At 41.8% G+C, this 20,766-nt stretch overlaps 1 protein-coding gene across 1 annotated transcript in view; it reads left to right on the top strand.

Annotated features, from left to right (window-relative positions):
* Positions 1-2,099: 2,099 nt before the first annotated feature.
* Positions 2,100-20,766, top strand: part of RNF138 (ring finger protein 138) — a 43,337-nt gene continuing 24,670 nt past the window's right edge. Inside the window, exons 1-2 of the mRNA XM_029230966.1 lie at positions 2,100-2,496; positions 2,950-3,133. Coding sequence (XP_029086799.1) covers positions 3,024-3,133 — 110 coding nt within the window. The 5' untranslated portion in view covers positions 2,100-2,496; positions 2,950-3,023. The remainder of the gene's footprint in view (positions 2,497-2,949; positions 3,134-20,766) is intronic.

Raw genomic sequence — 20,766 nt, 5'->3', positions numbered from 1 at the left:
AAAGGTGTGTTAGGTTGAGAGGAGAGATGAGCGTTGGGGACAAGGCCTTGAACCGGGCAAGACAGGCCAGAGTAGCCCTTACCAGCAGGTACCAGCAGCACAATGCCCAGGACTCATTGCATTTTAGAGAGCAGCCAAAATTATCTTCTCTGCAGAAAAGTCCAGCAAGAATTCAAAGGAGACCTGCAGGACCAAGATTCCCCAGTCGTGTCTCAAACTCATGTCAGCTACCCTTTGTCCTTCCTCTTATTCCAGATGCCATTTTGAGGGGAGCCAACCGAGGGAAATGGACTATTAACAGATTGAGTGTTTTAACCTAAACTTAAAGGAAATGTTTAAATTATTTCAACAGACTAAGTTTACAAAGCTGGTCTAACATTTAGGGTTTTCCCCCTATGCCCCCAAACTGAGGAGGTTTTATTTACACAGCTGAACGTAATTGGAGTAAATCTGTGATGCTGCCATAAAAATATCAAGTAGTTTTTTGTATGAAATGCTGCCAAGACAGAAGATTGTGTCTTTTGGCATTTATGGTTTATTTTTCTAAGCTTAACTCTCAGTGGGTTACTACATTTTCCTTATACCCACATTTTTGATGTATTTCCACATATGGCCAACTATATGCTTACATGTATGTCAACTGCTTATTTGAGTCTCAGAGTATATGAGAAGTAATACAAACATGTTTGGATTAGGGCATGAGTAAGGCTGCCATCAGAGAAAGAATGAAGCAAGTAAAATTATAAGTCACAAAATTAATGTTCTGGTTAAGGATTCTTAATGAGTAAAGGGAAACATTCTAGTAAGCAGAAAATACCACTTCCTAAAGTGGTCAAAATAAGTAAAATATGATTGGGAATATATTATTGAAAATGTGAAATTTGGAATCCAAGAATCATTTTATAAGAGAATTTGAAAAGCACCTGGACTACTGCGATTAAGTACCCGCCCCCACATCAAGCACTCTTCCTCCTCCCAAGAAATCTGAAGTTAAAATTAGCCTTCTTGCTCTACCTTGTTATGGAGGAAAGGAAGAAAAAAAAAATACAAAATGTACTTTGGTGGTGGAGGGAATTTGCTGTTCATTGGACAAATAATTCAGTTGAGTATTACTCTAGGAACTGTCATTTAAAGATGAACATTAAGACCCATTTCCTCCATGAGGTTTTCTCTAAGTCCATACAAATCCAATCGTTCTTCTTCCTAGCCTCATTATAGTCACTGTTAATGAAAAATTTAATACTTTGGCAAATACCATTTTTTGTCTTTTCATTTTGATAGATATCCAAGAGTATAAATGAATTGAGAGCAAAGTTCATGACACCTGCATAACATCTAACACAGTGCCAAGGACACCGTAGAAAATAAATGACAGAATTGAATTAACTAGGCCTTTCAATGGCTTCTATTTATGATTCATTTTGTTCATAGCGGAAAGCTTTAACAAAGCATGGTAATGAAACCTTTTTCTTTTCTGAAGCAAATTGAGGATGCTTTATAATGTTCTAGATTTCTTTAGCTCCATTCATGTGGTTGTGACCTCACCTTATAGATCTATCAGTTGTGTGGATATATCTCGGAATTAAGGGCCCATTAAAAAAAAAAAAAGAAAAAGAAACATTTGGGACTTCCCTGGCAGTCCAGTGATTAAGACTCCACACTTCCACTGCAGGGGGCACAGGTTCAATCCCTGGTCCGGAACTAAGATTCCCACATGCACCATGGCCAAAACCAAACCAAAACAAACAAACAAAAAAGCATTTAAATTATTGAATAACGGTGAAATGCCTAGGTTCACGCTTCCACCTCATTCTTCTTCAAAGCTGTCAACAAAACAAAGGTGTTGGTGAAAAACCGCATCTGCGACTGTAACTTGTCACTCACACTGTGTTAAGGTCTAAAGCTGAAACCCTCTCAAGGGGGCTTTAATTTTTCCTCTCCGAAGGATTAAAATCCCATAACGGATTATTACATAACACACCTTGACATGAATCAAACATTCTGACAAGGGCAACAATAAGGATCAAATATTTAATATCATGTAATGCTATTTTTTTGAGGAAAAATTCCTGAAAACCCCAATGTATCTGATAGGAGTGGCTCGAAAGGGGAGCCCTGCTGTAGGGAAGCTGGGGGTACAGTGAACACCCACCCAGCTGCTGACGTGACAAGCTGCTGCATACGTCACAGGCCGTTTGCCATGGAGGCCGCCCTCCACCCCCTCATCGGCCCCGCGCTCGCCGCCTTATGTTCGGTGACCTGCGGGGCAGGCTGCAGGCAGCGCGATGCCACGAGACAGCAGTTGGAGGGGGCTGTGGGATCCACGTGCACCATGAGCCTCGGTCCCGGCCCTGTTCAAGGTCGGTGAGCCCAGCACACTCCGCCGGCCACTCCGCTCCCGGCCTCGGCGGCGAAGACGGCAGCGGCTGGACAAGAAGCCCGAGGACGGCTCCCGGCTTCTCTACCAACGCTAGACCGTGAAGCTGGCTCACCTAAGTGAGCGTCTACGCAAGCGGAGTGTAGGGGCGGGGCGGGGAGCCGCGGAAAAGCGTAGGTTGCGGCCGAAAGCCGGCTGCGCGGGTGGGGGGCTCGAGGAGGGGGTGGGGAAAAGGAGCCGAAAGGCCGGGGAAAATGACGCCGGCGGCGCAGAAGAGGGCTGAGTCGCGTCTGCCTTGCGGAGCCAGGTAAGGGAGTGGCCTCGGGCGGGGTCGCTCTTTCGGCCGCTGCCTCCCGCCCAGCGCCGCCTCCCCATCCTGCCCCGGCAACAGCAGCAGCCCAGAGATTTACCCTCGCCCGGCGCGTACGGCCGTAACGTCTCGGCGTTCTGTCCCGCCCGGCCCGGCCCGGCCCGGCCAGGCTCCGCCGGGCCCCGCCCCTCCAGGGCCCCGCCTCCTTCCTGGCGCGAGCCGCTTCCTGACGCGATTCCCCGCCCCCTCCTGGTTCACGCAGGGAGTCGGGCCCCGGGCAGACGCCGCCACCTGGGCCGCTGCCGCCGCCATAGCCTCGATCCCCCATCTCCCGCCATGGCCGAGGAGCTCTCCGCGGCCACGTCCTACACCGAAGATGATTTCTACTGCCCCGTCTGTCAGGAGGTGCTCAAAACGCCCGTACGGACCGCGGCTTGTCAGCACGTGTGAGTAGACGCCCCCTCCCCCGCGCGGAGCCGGGTGGTCGTTTAGGCCCCTCACCCCGCCCCGGACCCTGGGCTGCGGCCTGACGGGAGCCGAGCCCGCCACGGCCTCCCCGGCGCCGCTCGGCGCCGAAGGCCCGTTCGCGGCCGGTCGGAGGCCAGCCCGCCCTCCCCCCTAACTCCTGGCCCGCTCCCTGCGCCTGGCCCCTCAGCCGGAGCTCCCGGGCCCCGGAGCTGCCTCGTTGCCGCGCCCCCGGGGCAGTGCCAAGGCCTGTCCCAGTGGCGTCCTCGGGCCCCGAGGGCCCTGTCTTCTCCTGCAGGCCCGGGAGGAATTGCAGGGAACGTGGAGCCTTTTTGTTTCCTAGCAACCTGAGTGAAGGCTGGGGTGTCGAGTGTCAGAACCGGCCGGAGGTGCCCGCACGGCCCGCTCGCCCGGCTCCCCGACCCGCCCCGCTTTCAGGTCTCCCTTTTCCTTTCAGAACCTTGGCCCATCCTTTACAGATCGAGGAGCTCTCTCTTCTAACTTAACCTTTCAGACCCGCTTCACAGACCACCTTTGAAAGTGTTTCGATGCGTTCAAAATTCAGTGCAGGTTGGAATGACCTAGAATGGGTTTGCTTCCCTCATATGTTAGAACTGACAGGATTTCCGGGTATTGAAGTGATAGTTTCCCTTTGTTTTACTCTTCTGCTTATTACTTGATTACTACAAGGGTGGAGATGAGAAAGATAGACCGCTGTTGTGAGGAATGAACTGAAATTAAGGCAGCAATCCTAGGGGTGATGGAGAACACAGAGGGATTCGGTGAGGTGGCCTGGTGCTGTTAGGAAGAACTTCGATAATTAATATAGACTCGTAGGGTGTCCGTAAGGGTTCGAAGGAGCCCTTCTGGTAAAGGTGTATAGCATTTCTGACACACCTAGCTGCTGATCAGAGTCCCTGGGGAGCTTTTTAAGTAAACATGCCAATTCCCAGGCTCCATTACAAACTTATAAAGAATTTCTGGCAGGTGAGGCTTGGAAATCTCTATTTGAAAAAGTACATCCAGGCTTGAAAGTTCTGTGTGCTTACAATTAGCTGAAAAGAGTCGAACAAGTTTCTAAATCGATTTCTCCTTCGACCTTTTTTTGGGGGGGGTGTTCTATAATTTTGTAAAGAATGGATTGTTGAATTTGGGGTTCTTTTTTTTTTTTGCGGTACGCAGGCCTCTCACTGTCGTGGCCTCTCGCGTTGCTTTTTTTGCGGTACGCGGGCCTCTCACGGTTGTGGCCTCTCCCGTTGCAGAGCACAGGCTCCGGACGCGCAGGCTCAGCGGCCATGGCTCATGGGCCCAGCCGCTCCGCGGCATGTAGGATCTTCCCGGACCGGGACACGAACCCGTGTCCCCTGCATCAGCAGGCGGACTCTCATCCACTGCGCCATCAGGGAAGCCCGGATTTGGGGCTCTTAATCACAAACTTCCTTACAGTTGTTTCTTGAGACCCACTCTTTTCACTCCGATCCCCAGTCTTCCCTGCACTGTTGTCTACCTTATTCCTAATGGTAGTGGTTGTGTGAGCCCAAGAGTATGTGACTTTTCACCGTAGCAGTTACGCCAGTTATATTTTTGCCGCTTACGGGAGATGGATGACAATCTTATTCCTTTATCATTTGGTGCAACAAATGCAGATTGTTAGAAAAATATCTTGAGATGTTTAGGGAGCAGTGTATACTTTTAGTCTTTAATCTGTTAGTGTTTATTATAACTTGATGCCTTTTCTGTGCTTGGGCTGGCAGTGGGTGGAAGAAAGGGAGGGAAGGGAGGGCACAGTGAGGCAGTAGGTCTTTTCTGGACAGAATCATTTCAATTACCTGTTGGGTGATTGACCTCATAGAACTCATTGTAATCTCTAGTCCCCCTCAAAATTCCATGCAGTTTGCTCTAGTTCACTTCCCTTGTGAGACATTTTATTAAATCAAACTGTAGTTTTGGCTTGACCTCAAGGCTGTGGAAAAGAGAGTGAAGATGATTATTGAGGGCTTTTCTTAAATCACCTCCCTGGGCTGGGATGTGAAAAGAAAATATGGAGTAGGTTTTGTTAAGAGAACTGGACACTTACTACTCACCCTCCTCCATCCCCTCCTTTACCAGCATTGTCCCCTCTCAAATGAACACACAGTTGCTCTAAGGTTCTGGCTAAACAGTTAATTAAGGTGGAGGGAGAAAAAGTTTTCTTTGGAAAGGGTGGTAATGGTGGAACAGGGTATTGATTGGGAGGAGTTTGGTGGGGAAATAGAATTCTGTTTTAAATAACCTAGTTTAGAATGTCATTTGCTTTTCCCTTTTCACAGAGGACAAACCTGTGCCTTTAAACAAATTTATATTTAGCTACAAAATTAATTTTTTGTTCATGAATAGTGAGAGATGAGGTGATAAGAGCTTTCAGCCCCTGTGCCATTTCAGCTGCAGTGAAGGATTTGCCCATTCTAGTAAAAGGAGCAAGTTCATTATCACTAGAATAACTTTACCAGAATATAAATTCTCATTTAATCCTCATTCATTCCTTCAAACAGCAATTGTCAGATGCCTTCTGTGTGTCAGGTACAGGGAATACAAAGTGCTCTTTCTCTGGGACTTCCCTGGCTGTCCAGTGGTTAAGACTCCGCACTGGTTCGATCCCTGGTCCGATCCCTGGTCGGGGAACTAAGGTCGCACATGTCATGAGGCCAAAACAAAACAAAGTGCTCTTTCTCTGGAGAATGGTAATAGTCTAATGGAGAAGACCTATACATGAATGTGATTGGTATGGAAGAAATTGAGGAGGAGAATTTATGTGAGCCTTGAGAGCAGGTATCTAAATTAGCCTATGAGTTTAGGAGAGATTTCCTGGATGAAGTTATACTTTAGGTCAGAATTGGTATTCAGGGATTGTTGGGGAATACCCTGATTAGGTTTACAGCATATGCAGAGGTGAGGAGGGGTTACAGATACAAACTGTATCCCGATTACAAAGTTTGGCCAAAAGATTGAGTGTGGTAGAGATAGAGCTTAGCGACATTGGCAGGAATTTACTGTGTAAGCCAATTTGAACTTCTTCCTGAAAGCCATAGAGACCTACTGAATAATTTTGGCAGGGGAGCAGCATGATCACATTTAAATTTTAGAATGCTTACTAATTACTAGCCTTGTCTAGCTTGGTACTGGTGAGACTAGTGAAGAGGTCATTCATTGCTGTCAGAGAGAAACAATTAGAACCTGAACCAAGGTAATGATAGAGGGAATGGAGAGAAGAGATTCCTGACATTTTAAGGAGATTGTGTAAGATTTGATGATTGTATGTCCAGTAGTTAAGTGTATGTACGTAGATCTGGAATACATGGAACTAAAGCTGTGAGTATGGATGTAGCCCCTGGAGGAGGAGTATAAATTGAAAGATAACAGAGATCTAGATAGAACAAAGTGCTGGAGAATATATATTTAAATGTAGAGTGGAGAAAAGAACAGCCTGAGAAGGAATGGACAAGAATAGGAAGAAAACCAAGATAGAGTGTGACAGGAAACCGAGAAGAATTTTAAGGAAAGGTAGTCAGCAGTGTCAGATGCCTTAGAGTGGTCAGATGTTTTGAAAAACATGTAAAGATGAATTAAGAATATGAAAGTTGAGCAGGTATGTTTCAGAAGGTACAGACTGGCATAGTGGTAAGGTATTTATCTCTTGTTTTTTTTCCCTTTGTAATCTTCAAAGACTCTTTGAACCAAACCTCCCTTCTCTATTTTGAATGGTTAAAGAAATAACTCTGTACAGTTAGAAGTAAGCTCTATCACAATGAAAATTACATATAATAACAAGTTGATGCCTTGCCAGATTCTTAAAAATGGAAATCTAATCTGTTTGCTTCGGGGCCTATTTTATTTTTATTTTGTTTTTTGGCCACGCCAGGTAGTGTTCGGGATCTTAGTTCCCCAACCAGGGATGGAACCTGTGCTCCCTGCATTGGGAGCCCAGGGTCTTATCCACTGGACCACCAGGGAAGTCCCAGGAAGCATCTTTTAAAATGAGCTAATATAAATCAGCCTCCACTTCTCATTAAGCACAGATTTGTATGATTCTTTATTGACCTGCTTTGGATTATCCAGTCCCTGAATTTTCACTTAATATTTCTTACAATTTGAACACCTTTATTGGTATCCTGTTTGGACAGTCATGCTCTAAATACATATTTTCAAAATATCTTCTTTCCTACGTACTTGTTATAAATCTGAAAGCCAGGCTTATATGGTTTCTTGCTGATATAATAATTGCTGCTCTAGGCCATCTTTTTTAAAAAATAAATTTATTTATTTATTTTTGGCTGTGTTGGGTCTTCGTTGCTGCGCGTGGGAGTTGTGGTGAGTGGGGGCTACGCTTCCTTGCGGTGCGCGGGCTTCTCATTGCGGTGGCTTTTCTTGTTGTGAAGCACAGACTCTAGGCATGTGGGCTTCAGTCGTTGTGGCACACAGGCTCAGTAGTTGTGGCTCGTGGGCTCTAGAGTGCAGGCTCAGTAGTTGTGGCTCACGGGCTTAGTTGCTCCGAGGCATGTGGGATCTTCCTGGACCAGGGCTCGAACCCATGTCCCCTGCATTGGCAGGCGGATTCTTAACCTCTGCGCCACTAGGGAAATCCCTCTTTTTACTTCTTATCACAGTTCATAATCATAATATTTTTGGGATCAGACGATTTGACTGATGCCATTCTCACCAGTTAGACTGGAAGCTCTTTTTAACAAGTTTTAAAAATATTTATCTATTTATTTTTGGCTGCATCGGGTCTTAGCTGCGGCACATGGGATCTTTCGTTGCAGCACACGGGCTCTACATTGCGACACGCGGGCTTCTCTCTAGTTGTGGCACGGGCTTAGTAGTTGCAGCGCACAGGCTTAGTTGCCCTGCGGCATGTGGGATCTTAGTTCCCCGATCAGGGAGATTGAACCCACATCCCCTGCATTGGAAGGCACACTCCTTCTAGACTGTAAGCTCTTAAAAGGCAGCAACCCAGGTCTACTTGTACTTACCTGAGCCTACTGTATGTATTTGGTATTGAATAAATGTATGAATGGTGGGTTTGTGTTGGGAGACCACAGCTTACTAGCTGTATCACTTGGTCAAGTCATTTAACTCCTTTCAGCCTGTTTTCTTCTCCATAAAACAGGGGTAGAAACAACCTGTTTCACAGGGTTGTTGCAAGGGCCAAATGAGATAATGTTTGCGAATGATAATATGTGTGTTTTATAGTTTTCAAAACCCATAAAAATATAAAATTATGTTTAGTTTAATAACTATAGCATCTAACACAAGAAGCTAGATTATTATTGTAAACAGAAAGGAGGCTGTTTCAAGTTTTTTGGTCCAGATATTTAATATCGAAGGTATTATTGTGAATGGAGAATATTGTAATTCACAGCTTTAAAGGTACAAAAGGAAATAATATAATTGTCTCTCACAATCACTGTTACCTTATCTATTCTTCCAGAGAACAGCATACTGTATGCATTCTTTTGTACCTTGCTATTTTCATGTTACTGCATTGGAGGTCATTCTATATCAGTACGTAAAGGGCCTTCTTACTCTTTTTTTTTGGTGGGGGGGGGAGATTGTAGAGTTTTCATTCATTCAGTAAGCCAACACTGAGTGTCCATTATGTGCCAACAATTCTAATGTAGATTCTAGGGTTCAACAAGCCAGACAAAAATTCCTGACCCCATGGAACATATTTAGTGTTCTAGTGTTCCATTGTTTGATTTTTTTTTTTTTTTTTTTTTTTGCGGTACGCAGGCCTCTCACTGTTGTGGCCTCTCCCGTTGCGGAGCACAGGCTCCTGACGCGCAGGCTCAGCGGCCATGGCTCACGGGCCCAGCCGCTCCACGGCATGTGGGATCCTCCCGGACCCGGGGCACGAACCTTTGTCCCCTGCATCGGCAGGCGGACTCTCAACCACTGTGCCACCAGGGAAGCCCCATGTTTGATTATTTTTTAAATTATTAAATTATTTATTTATTTATCCAGTCTCTTATCTATGGACACTTAGGTTGTTTGCAATCTTTTGCTGTTACAAATAATGGCACATTGATTAAACTTGTATGAATACCATTTCACATATGAGAGTTTTTCCTGTAAGATAAATTTTCTCAAGTGGAATTGCTGGGTCAGAGGGTAAATACAAGGGAATTTGTCAGCTGTGTCACACAAGGATGATTATAGCTCTGTTGAAGTGTTTTGTACATGGAAAGTGCTTATGGTTTTGATTTGAGGACTGTGGATTATATCTTGGGTTAAGTAAAATTTTGGATTAGATTAAGGTAAATTAGCATTCATTGCTTTAACAAATATTAATGAATTCCTACTAGGTGCCCAGCTCTGTGTTATACCTACAGTGGTATACGGTTAGATATGATTCCTGCCTTCAGAACTGGCATTGGTGAGACACATTTTAATTGAAATAAACACTCAGATACATGTGCAGTTACAAACTCATAGGTTTAGAGAGTATAAGAAGGGGACCAGATCTAGGTGGGTTGGTAGGTGGATGGGTACGTAATAAAGACCTTTCTTGAGGAAGTGAAATTGTTGCTGAGATTTGTGATGTGTAGGTGTTAATTTGTGGAGGACTGTGTTTGTGTATAGAGTATTTTGGGGTGAGGGAACATTCTGGGCAAAGACCCTGAGGTAGAAGGAACGTGCAGGGCCTTCTTTTCAATGAAGTAGCATCTTGCCTTCAGTCTCATATAGGTTTATTTATTTTGAAAGTCTTAGTTTCCTTGTTTGTAAAATAAAGGAACTTTTAAAACATTTATTTATTCTTAAGAATTCAAGATTATGTAAAGTTTCTGGAACCCTGCCTAAGTGCTCAATAAATAGTTACTGCTGTTTGTATAGGTGTCATGTTGCTTTCCACAAAATTGGGCTAATTTACGCAGTGCCATTAAAACTATTAAAGTATATCTGTATTCCATCATCTTTGCCAGCATTTTTTTTTTAATTTCTCAAGCTTTTTATTTTCTAGTCTTTCTCATTCCCTTAATATAGTTACGTCTCCTCTAACAGCATAGATGGCTATCTTTTAAAACAGGAGAAAAAAGAGGCAAAGAGCCAACTCATGTTAACCAACCTTACCCTTAGCTGAGTTAAAAAATGCACAAACCAAACACAGGTCAAAGGAAGCCAGTCTCTTCCCCATGACAGCTCAGAATAAGCCAAATAAACCCCAAGGAAAGGGCTACGTGGGAAAGCCTTCCCATCATCACAGGGACAGGACAGAAAGTGCATGTGACACAATTTCAGGAGAGCTGAGAAATCTCTGGATCTTGCCTGAAAAGGAAAGCAGCTAACAAGATGGTTTTGGAGAGGAGGTGGAAAACAGTGCAATGGGACACAGAAAGGGCCTTGGGTTTGTAGCCTAGAAACGCCTCTGCAGGGACCTCTGCTGGTCTCCTTTGCACCCCAGATGGGCAGCCTCCTGGGAGCGTCCACCCATCTGGTCACAGCGCACGTCCACCAGTTACTGCAGCATTTGTTGGTTTACTTCTGCGGCGGCTGAAGGGCCCAATTCATTAGCAAAGGGCAGCAAGGAGTATCTGATTTCTCTCAGGGCTTTCTGGTAAGGCCCGAACTTCGTGTCTGTCCTCGTCTGCTGCTGCTGCTGCTGCTGCTGCCTGGCCCCCCAGGGCCTTGGCGTCCAGCGGGGCGTCACTGCTCGGCCCTGCTGGCGGCCCCGGGGCGGGGGTCTTGGGCGGCTGCTTCAAGGCCCTCACAGATCTCCTGCAGCCGCTGTGGGCTGTTCCCAGAGTAGGTCGTGGCGGGAAAAGTCTTCGGCCGCATGGTTAGTCCAGTTTCCTTTGACCATAAATACAATCTTGTTAAAGTGTTTTATTAGCTAAAAAGAAAAAAAAACCTGTCAATAGTATCAGTTCGTTGTAAACACACTTTCACAACAATTCCGTTTTTTTTTAGAAAGAGCTTTTTTTAAAAAAAATTTATTTTATTTATTTTGGCTGCGTTGGGTCTTCGTTGCTGGGCATGGGCTCGCTGCTGTGCACGGGCTTTCTCTAGTTGCGGCGAGAGGGGGCTACTCTTCATTGCGGTGGCAACAATTTCGTTTTGAAAATGTTCTTTCCTTCCATTTTTGTAGTTCCTGCAGAGAACTGAACATTTTCCAGAGACTTCATTTTGAAGATCATCTCTACCTCTCGCCTTCTACGCTGCCGTCCGCGGCCGCTTGGCCCTCGGCTCTGGGGCCTCGCGGGGGACGCCGGGGTGGCCGGCGGGCGGGGACCCGGGGCACTGGGCGGATGGGCGGGCGGCCCCATCTTCCGGTGCTTGCGCCGTGGCCCAGCGCGCAGCCCGAGCAGGATATTCGCTACGTTGAGCATTTTTTTTTTAAGCAATATTTTGTTAGTTTAATGCAGTTCATAATGGTGTCTAGAAGTCGTTTTAAAATTTGTTTCTTTAGTTGCTAGCAACATATGGCTATGTGCATTTTTCCATATTAAATTTTTATATACTAATTTATAATTTTACTGTTCAGAGTGTGTAGGTACATTTGTGATCATTTCTGTGACTATGATTTAATAATAATCTATTGTAATTTATTACTTATTTTACATTATTTTCCTGTCAGTTGCTTTGTTTTTGGTATATTATTACATTTTCTTATACATTCAGATTTGAGATACTTGATTCTCTTTATCTAAAGTTATAATGCTATTCCATTTTTTCTGTTTCTTGAATCTTTTAAAAAAATTGTCCATTTTTGGACTTACCTGGAATCTACTAAGATATATGATGTGTGCTTTTGAATCTTTATTAATTTGCCTGTCTTATTTAGTTGACATCAGTATTTCTTAGAGGGCATTCCTTTTCCATTCTTTTAAAAATCTTTTTAGTATATTTGAATTCTTAAAATAATGTGATTCTTTGGGATTCTTCACTTTCATTAATTACTTTTACTATTTTTAGCACAGTATAATATGACTTGTTAAAATGTTTTTGGATATAGTAGTATATATACACAAACTTGCCACAAGTACCTGCATGCACACAATGCTGTAAGTCCCATCAGGGTAGGGATTTTCATCACTTTTGTCCCCTGATATGTCCCTAGTTCTGTTATGTAGTAAGTATTTAATACGTATTTATTAAGTGAATATGCATTATAATATACGGATAAGTTAAACTGTTTATTTTGAGACCACTGTAGATTCACATGTAGTTGTAAAATAATACAGAAATTGTGTACCCTGGCCCAATTTCTCCTAATGGTAATGTTTTGTAAATAAAACCAGGATATCTTCCTTCTTAATAGAGTAAAGATAAAGTTTCCATCACCACAAAGATCCTTCACATAGCTCATTTATAGCCACACCCACTTTCCTCTTGATCCCACCCTGTGCCTCCTTAACCCTTGGCAAGCACTAATGTTCACATGTTCTCTATTTCGTTTTTTTTTTTATTTTAATTTTATTTACTTTTTATTTTTTATTTTTGGTTGCGTTGGGTCTTTGCTGCAACACATAGGATCTTTGTTGCGGCATGCAGGATCGCTCATTGAGGCGTGTGGGTTTTCTCTCTCTACTTGTGGGGTGTGGGCTTTGTAGTTTGCGGCATGAGGGCTCTCTGGTTGAGGTGCGTGGGCTCAGTAGTTGTGTTGCATGGGCTTAGTTGCCCCACAACAAGTGGGATCTTAGTTCCCCGACCAGGGATCAAACCTGTGTCCCCTGCATTGGAAGGCGGATTTGTTACCACTGGACCGCCGAGGAAGTCCCATGTTATCTATTTCCATAATTTTGACATTTCAAGAATCTTAAATATTGCACAATTCTGTAAATAACAGTAAAAAACCCACTGAAATGTACACTTTAAATGGGTGAATGGGGTATGGTATGTGACTTAAATCTCAATAGAGCTGTTAGCAAAAAAAGAATGTTAAGTAATGTTATATAAATGGCATCAAACAATATGTAACTTTTTGGAATTTCTTTTTTCACTCAGCATAATTCTCTGGAGATTCAGGTTGTTGTGTGTTTTCATTAGTTCCTTTTATTGGTGAATATGCATCCATACGTGGTATGGATGTACCACATTTTGGTTAAACATTCATTCACTGAAGGAAATCTGGAATAGCCAGTTTTTGACTATTACAAATAGAGCTGCTATAAATATTCATGTACAGGTTTTTGTGTGAACGTAAGCCTTCATTCCTCTATGATAAATGCCCAAGAATGCAATGAATGCAATTATTGGGTCATATGGTGGTTGCATGTTTTGTCTTTTAAGAAAATGCCAAGCTATTTTCCACAGTATCTATACCATTTTATATTCCCACCAGCAGTGTATGAGTGATCCGGTTTCTTTGCATCCTCGCCAGTGTTTCATGTTGTCATTGTTTTATTTTGTATTATTTTTTTAATAAATTTATTTATTTATTTTTGGCTGCGTTGGGTTTTCATTGCTGTGCGTGGGCTTTCTCTAGTTGCGGCGAGCGGGGGCTACTGTTCGTTGGGGCGCATGGGGTTCTCATTGCGGTGGCTTCTCTTGTTGCGGAACATGGGCTCTAGGCACATGGGCTTCAGTAATTGTGACGTGTGGGCTCAGTAGTTGTGGCCCACGGGCTCTAGAGCACAGGCTCAGTAGCTGTGGCACTAGTTGCTCCACTAGTTGCATGTGGGATCTTCTCAGACCAGGGCTCGAACCCATGTCCCCTGCATTGGCAGGCAGATTCTTAACCACTGTGCCACCAGGGAAGTCCCTGTCATTGTTTTAAATTTTAAGCCATTTCAATCTGTGTAGTGATACCTCATGATTTTAATTTGTATTTTACTAATGGCTAATGATGTTGAACATCTTTTCATGTGCATGTTTACTACCTGTATATCTTAGGTTAAAATCATGTCTCTTCAGTGTCTTTTGCCTATGTTTTAATTGGATCATTTGCTTTCTAACTTTTGAGCTTTGAGACTTCTTTATGTATTCTAGATACTACTCCTTTGTTAGGTATATGATTTACAAATATTTTTTTCGGGTCTTTGTTTTGTTTTGTTTTGATTTTTTGCGGTATGCGGGCCTCTCACTGTTCTGGCCTCTCCCGTTGCGGAGCACAGGCTCTGGACGTGCAGTCCCAGCCGCTCTGTGGCATGTGGGATCTTCCCGGACCGGGGCACGAACCCATGTCCCCTGCATCGGCAGGCGGACTCCCAACCACTTCGCCACCGGGGAAGCCCTTTTTTCCAGTCTTTGGATTGTCTTTTTATCTACTTAACAATCTTTTTTGCCCAGCAAACATTTAAAAATTTTTATGAAGTCCACTTTGTCAGTTTTTCCTTTTATGGAATGTGTTTTTAACATTAAGTCTAAGAACTCTGTGTAGCTCTGTATTGTGAATATTTTCTATTTTTTCTCAAAGTTTTATAGTTTAATGTTTCCCATTTAACTCTGCATATTGGTTTCCTAGGGCCACTGTAACAAATTACCACAAACTTGGTGGCTTAAAACAACATAAATTAATCTTTTCACAGTTCTAGAGGCTAGAAGTTTGAAATCAATTTCAGTGGACCAAAATCAAGGTGTTGGCAGGGCCTCGAGGAGCTGGGGGCACATCACTCCAGTCTTTGCCTCCATCTCAATATGGCTTCTCCTGTGTGTTTTTGTCAGATCTCCCTTTGCCTCTCTTATAAAGACACTTGTGGTGACATTTAGGACCCGCCTGGATAATTCCAGCTAATTTCCTCATCCCCAAATCTTTAACAATAATCAGATCTGTTACAATATGAGGTGATATTAACTTGTTCTGGGAATTAGGAAGTGAATGTATCTTTGGATGGCCATTACCCAGTTTACTATAGTCTATGATCTGTTTTGAGTTAATTTTTTTTTTTTTTTTTTACGGTACGTGGGCCTCTCACTGCTGTGGCCTCTCCTGTTGCGGAGCACAGGCTCCGGACGCGCAGGCTCAGCGGCCATGGCTCACGGGCCTAGCTGCTCCGCGGCATGTGGGATCTTCCTGGACCAGGGCACGAACCTGTGTCCCCTGCATTGGCAGGCGGACTCTCATCCACTGCGCCACCAGGGAAGCCCCCTCTGCCTTTTTTTTTTTTTAACAGAAATGGTAGCATAGTATATATATAAATTGTATTCATATTTGCTTAAAGTATTTCCCTTAGGGAATATAAAACATAAATAAAGCTAAAATATTTTTTAACAATTATTGTAATGAGTAGTGTGTATTTTTTTCAGGCTAAGTTAAAACTTTTAAACGTGAATGCGTCTGTAATCTATATAGAGTATTCTTTTGGATGTGTACATTTGAGTGTTGTGCCCCAACCCTGTTTTTCCCATGAGCTCTGTGGTTTTTATTGGATGATTTTGCATAGTGCAGTGACTTCTAGGAATGTGTGTGACACTTTACAGCAGAACTGAGTCTTTCAGAGAGCTTTTCTGAGTCCTTATATTTCTATGTCAGCTAAAAGAAAGCTGGTATAGAAATATTAATATCAGACCATTTAATTCAGATAGCATTACAAAAAAGAAAGTCATTTCATGTGGATAAAAGGAATAATCATGAACTTTTTTGCAGCTACCAACATAACTTTAGATGAAAACTGACAGAATTGTTGGGAGGAATTGACAGACCCACAGTTTTTTGTCCTTTCAGGAGGAACTGATTTTCACTGAAAATCACATAATGAAGAACACCTTTAAAATAGGAAGAGAATTTGGATGTTGAAAGCACATGATCATTTCAATAGATGCTAAAAGCATTTAATAGAGTTCAGCCTTTCATTATAAAATGTCATAGCAAATTAGGAATAGGATGGAACTTACTTTTATTCTAATTAAGGGTAGCTTCTCTAAAATCTATAGTAAATGTACTGAATAGTAGACCCTATGTGCTTTTCTAGTCAAGAACTAGACGAGGGTATTTATATCCTCCCTACCATTTAACATTGTATTTCAGGCTTTAGGCAATTCATTGAGAAAAGAAGAAATAAGGTATACAAAGATGGAAAAAGAGATAAAATTGTCATAATTTGTAGATGATAAAACTACATCTAAAACCTAAGAGAAACAACTAACTAATAAATGATTAGAACTAATAAGAATGCACAAAGAGGTTTCTGGATATAAGAACAAGAGACAAAAGTCGGTAACATTTTTTTATACCAACAGTAATCAGATAAAAAATTAATAGAAAGAATCCTATTTATAATGCAACAAAAACTATAAATAGTTTATAAATAATTAGACTGTTTATTATAATCTAGTAAAAATGTCAAGACTTCTGTAGGGAAAGTTGAAAAACTACTGAAAAGCATAAGAAATCTGAATAGGTGGAGAGACATGACATGTTTATGGGTAGAACCATTCAATAAAATTAAGATGCCAGTTCTCCCTCAGATGATTCTAAAAAAGCTAATGCAATTCCAATAAAGTCTCAACATCATTGTTTTGGTAGAACTTGAAAAACTGATTAAAAAGTCATAATGATGTGTTAATGACCATGAATAACTGAGAAAATTTGGAAAAAGTAGAACGTAGAGATAGAACCAACCCTGCTAGATACCGTGACGTAGTATTATGAAGTTATAGTAATTAAAATGGTATGGTATTAATTCAGCAGTAGATAAATGATCAGTAGGACATGTACTAGAGAGCCCAGAAATAGTTCCATACATGTATTAGAACTCTGATAGATATGACATGGCAAATCAATGGGGAAAAGATGGCTTATTCAGTAGAATGGTATTTGGATAATGGCTTTGCATATGAAATCTCTATTGTTTACTGTACATAGAGGTATTTTTAGGTGAATTAAAAACTTAAATGTGATAAGCAAAACTTAAACTTCTTAGAAGGCAATGTAGGGAAATATCCCTGATCTTGAGAAGGGGAAGGCTTAAGACTATGAGCACAAACCGTAATTTTAGGAAAAGGTGATGAATTTAGACTATATTAAAAATTAAAAATTTTCCATATCAAAAGACCACAAACAAGGTTAGAAACAAGTGATAACAGACTCAACAGTGATAACATTCTGTTGTTATACAAGATTATATCAGAACGGATTGGTTTATATGTATTTTTTTCCCCTGCACATTGATGTTTTGAGCCATTAGCAAATGGTTACATTAGCTGAAGAGAAGTACACTAAAACTCAGTTGAATATAACAAGCCACAGAATTGTACACTACTGTACGAAACGCACAACCTACATTTTTTTCTTGGTTCGGTTTGGCCATGAGATCTCTCGGGAATTTATCAGCTTTAATCACTCCTTTCTAACCCCTTACCTCTTTTTTTTAAGCTTTAGAGTAAAATGTTTATTAAGAACTTAAATGTCTTTTAAAATGTGTTAGTATTTTTATTAGGATTGTTTGTTTTTTTGTTTTTTTTTGTGGTACGCGGGCCTCTTACTGTCGTGGACTCTCCCGCTGCGGACCACAGGCTCAGGACGCGCAGGCTCAGCGGCCATCACGGGTCTAGCTGCTCTGTGGCATGTGGGATTTTCCCGGACCGGGGCACGAACCCGTGTCCCCTGCATCGGCAGGCGGACTCTCAACCACTGCGCCACCAGGGAAGCCCTGTTTGGGTTTTTGTTAGTTTTTGGTGACAGTGTTCTACGAGTAGTCTACCCCAACCATTTTTCCCCCACAAGCCCTGTAAGTTTTAGTGTGCAGTTTTGCAGAATGTGTCGTTTCTCAGTATTGTATTTATTGCATTATCAGAAATGCCTAGGGTTCAAAAAGCAAATAGTTTAGTAGCCAGAAGATGAAATTCTAGGTTATAAGTCACTTTCCCTCAGAACTTTGAACACATCATTCTGTTGTTTTGTCATCTGTTTGTTATTGCTGATGAGTTTGAAGCTAATCTGATTCTCTTTCCTTAGTACGTGATCTGTTTTTTATTCCCTCTCTGGAAGCTATTAGAAGTTGAAAAAATAATTATTTAAGATTTTCTAGTGATCCGGATGAAAATCTTTCAGAAGTTCATTGTACTGGTCATTTGGTTGTCTCTTATTTTGCAGACGTATTTTTTTAGCTCTGGAAATTTCCTAGCGATTTTTTTTTTTTTTTGGTTTGTTTTTAAGCCCAGTTAGAAGATTAATTTAGCTATTTTTATAACAGTTTAAACATATTTACCCTTGTTTTTACTCCTAATTGAAAAAAATTAAGTGTAGTATTCCTAACAGAAAAGTGCCCCATCATAAAAGTCAGCTCAGTGAATTTTTTTCAAACTGAGCACACCTATGTGTTCAACACCCATACCAAGCAATAGAACTCCAGAACTCCATTACCAGCATTTCAGAAACCCCTCAATTCTCCAAGGAGTGTATCCCACTTCTTCCAGGACACCACTATTTTGACTTTTAACAATATAGTTTTACCTGCTCTTTGATCTTTATAAAAATAGAATCATACACCATTGTAGGGCAATTATACTCCAATAAAGATGTAAAAAAAAAAAAGAATCATGCAGCTTGTAGTCTTTTGCGTTTGGCTTCCAAAGCTTAACATTATACATCCAAATTCATTCTTATTACGGTATACTATAGTTTTAATTTTGTGGATATGCTGTCATTGTTTATGCATTTTTCTGTTGATGGGCATTTGTATGGTTTTCAGCTTTCAGCTATTACAAATAGTGTGGCAATGAACTTTCTAGGAAATTTCTTCTGATGAGATATGCAAGTCAGTTGGGTATATACTTTGGAGTGGAATTACTGGGCTATATTAGCTACTGCCAAATGGTTGTATTAATTTTCAAAATGGTTGTATCAGTTTATACTTTTATAGCATTGAATGCAAGTTTAGGTTGGTTTCACATCCTCCTCAACACTTGGTATTTTCCACCTTTTTCATTTTGGTCATTCTGGTGGGTATGTAGTGTTATCATATACTATTTTAGGTATTGAATAAGTGGGCTTTGAAATTTTGGTTTATTTTATCCACTCCCCCTAAATACAGCTTATGTTTGTACACCCAGGTTTCAAAAAATCTTTTAATATTCTGTGTTTATATTTTACTTGTAATTGTTAAATTAGCCAGCATATTGACTAATTTACCTGCTAATAGTTACTAACTTGCTTCATTTCGTTCACTCAAGCTCCATCAATTTTATGCATGGTTATCTCTGTGTAATGAATTTTGTTGGTGTGAACTTTGTTGACAGTTTCAATTTTTATTTAAAGAGGAAGGTTTAGCTTAATAGTTTGGTGATAGTTTTACCTTTATCTCTTTAATTACTGTTTTCTCTTTGGTAGTTTATTAGATTTGGCTTCTATAACATTATTTACTCTTGGTTCTTCTGTTTCTTTGAACCTTCCTTTAATGTTTATATCTCTCTAGATTGTTTCTTTAGTGTTCTTCTTACCTTATCTGCTCTCCATATTCTTCCCCCCAATTTTCAGATCCATTTTTCCACTTGTTTGCTGGATAACACGCATTGAGCTTTTTGTAGGTACTTAATTTTTTTAATACATTTATTGATTGATTGATTGATTGATGGCTGTGTTGGGTCATTGTTGCTGCGCTTGGGCTTTCCCTAGTTGTGGCGAGCGGGGGCCAGTCCTTGTTGTGGTGCGCAGGCTTCTCCCGTTGCAGAGCACAGGCTCCAGGCGCACAGGCTTCAGTAGTTGTGGTGCATGTGCCTAGCTGCTCCTCGGCATGTGGGATCCTCCCAGACCAGGGCTTGAACCTGTGTCCCCTGCATTGGCAGGCAGATTCTTAACCACTGCGCCAGAAGGGAAGCCCTGTAGGTACTTTAAACTTGCGTTTTTCTGTCAAACCAACTCTTCTAGGATTTTTCAGTTTGGTTAATACAGTCACCTTTTACTCAGTCTTCTAAATTAGAAATGCTTTTCTTTCTCATTCTCTCACAAGTAATTGTCAAAAAATTATATTTTATTTTTTAACCTAGGATGCCCCCTTCATACACAGTCATAGACATTGAGAACTATGTCTCTAAAATAGAGACCCTCTGTCCCTCCTTCCTACTCCTGCCTTAATGTAGACCGTATCATGATCTAGACTATTGTTCCAGTTAGTCTTGTGGGTTTTTTTGTCTGACTCTCCTTTCTTCTTTTTTTCCTTTTTACAGTCCCCCTGATTAAAGAATGCAAACACTGAGTGAAACAAAGAATTTAAATTAAAAATGTATTACTCAAAATTTATAAAACATATATATAAACAGAATTTCAGTTTTTAATTTAAACAATTAAACTTAAAAATGATGGTCTTTGTAACTTTGTAGTATTTATACTTGTGAAGTTATTAAAGCTCAAAATGGCATTCAGAGTTTTGGGACACCCTCACTAAGGATTTTGTTAAGTATTGACAAATTGCTATTCAGAAATGTAGAGCACGGGGCTTCCCTGGTGGTGCAGTGGTTGAGAGTCTGCCTGCTAATGCAGGGGACGCGGGTTCGAGCCCTGGTCTGGGAGGATCCCACATGCCACAGAGTGGCTGGGCCCGTGGGCCACAACTACTGAGCCTGCGCGTCTGGAGCCTGTGCTCTGCAACAAGAGAGGCTGCTATAGTGAGAGGCCCACGCACCGCGATGAAGAGTGGCCCCCGCTTGCCACAACTGGAGAAGGCCCTCGCACAGAAATGAAGACCCAGCACAGCCCAAA

The sequence above is a fragment of the Monodon monoceros genome, unplaced genomic scaffold, assembly GCF_005190385.1.
Source record: "Monodon monoceros isolate NGI ecotype Baffin Bay Population unplaced genomic scaffold, NGI_Narwhal_1 Super_Scaffold_1, whole genome shotgun sequence".
Classification (NCBI taxonomy): Eukaryota; Metazoa; Chordata; class Mammalia; order Artiodactyla; family Monodontidae; genus Monodon; species Monodon monoceros.
The sequence above is the reverse complement of the archived record's forward strand: the minus strand, read 5'-3'. Positions and strand labels throughout refer to the sequence as shown.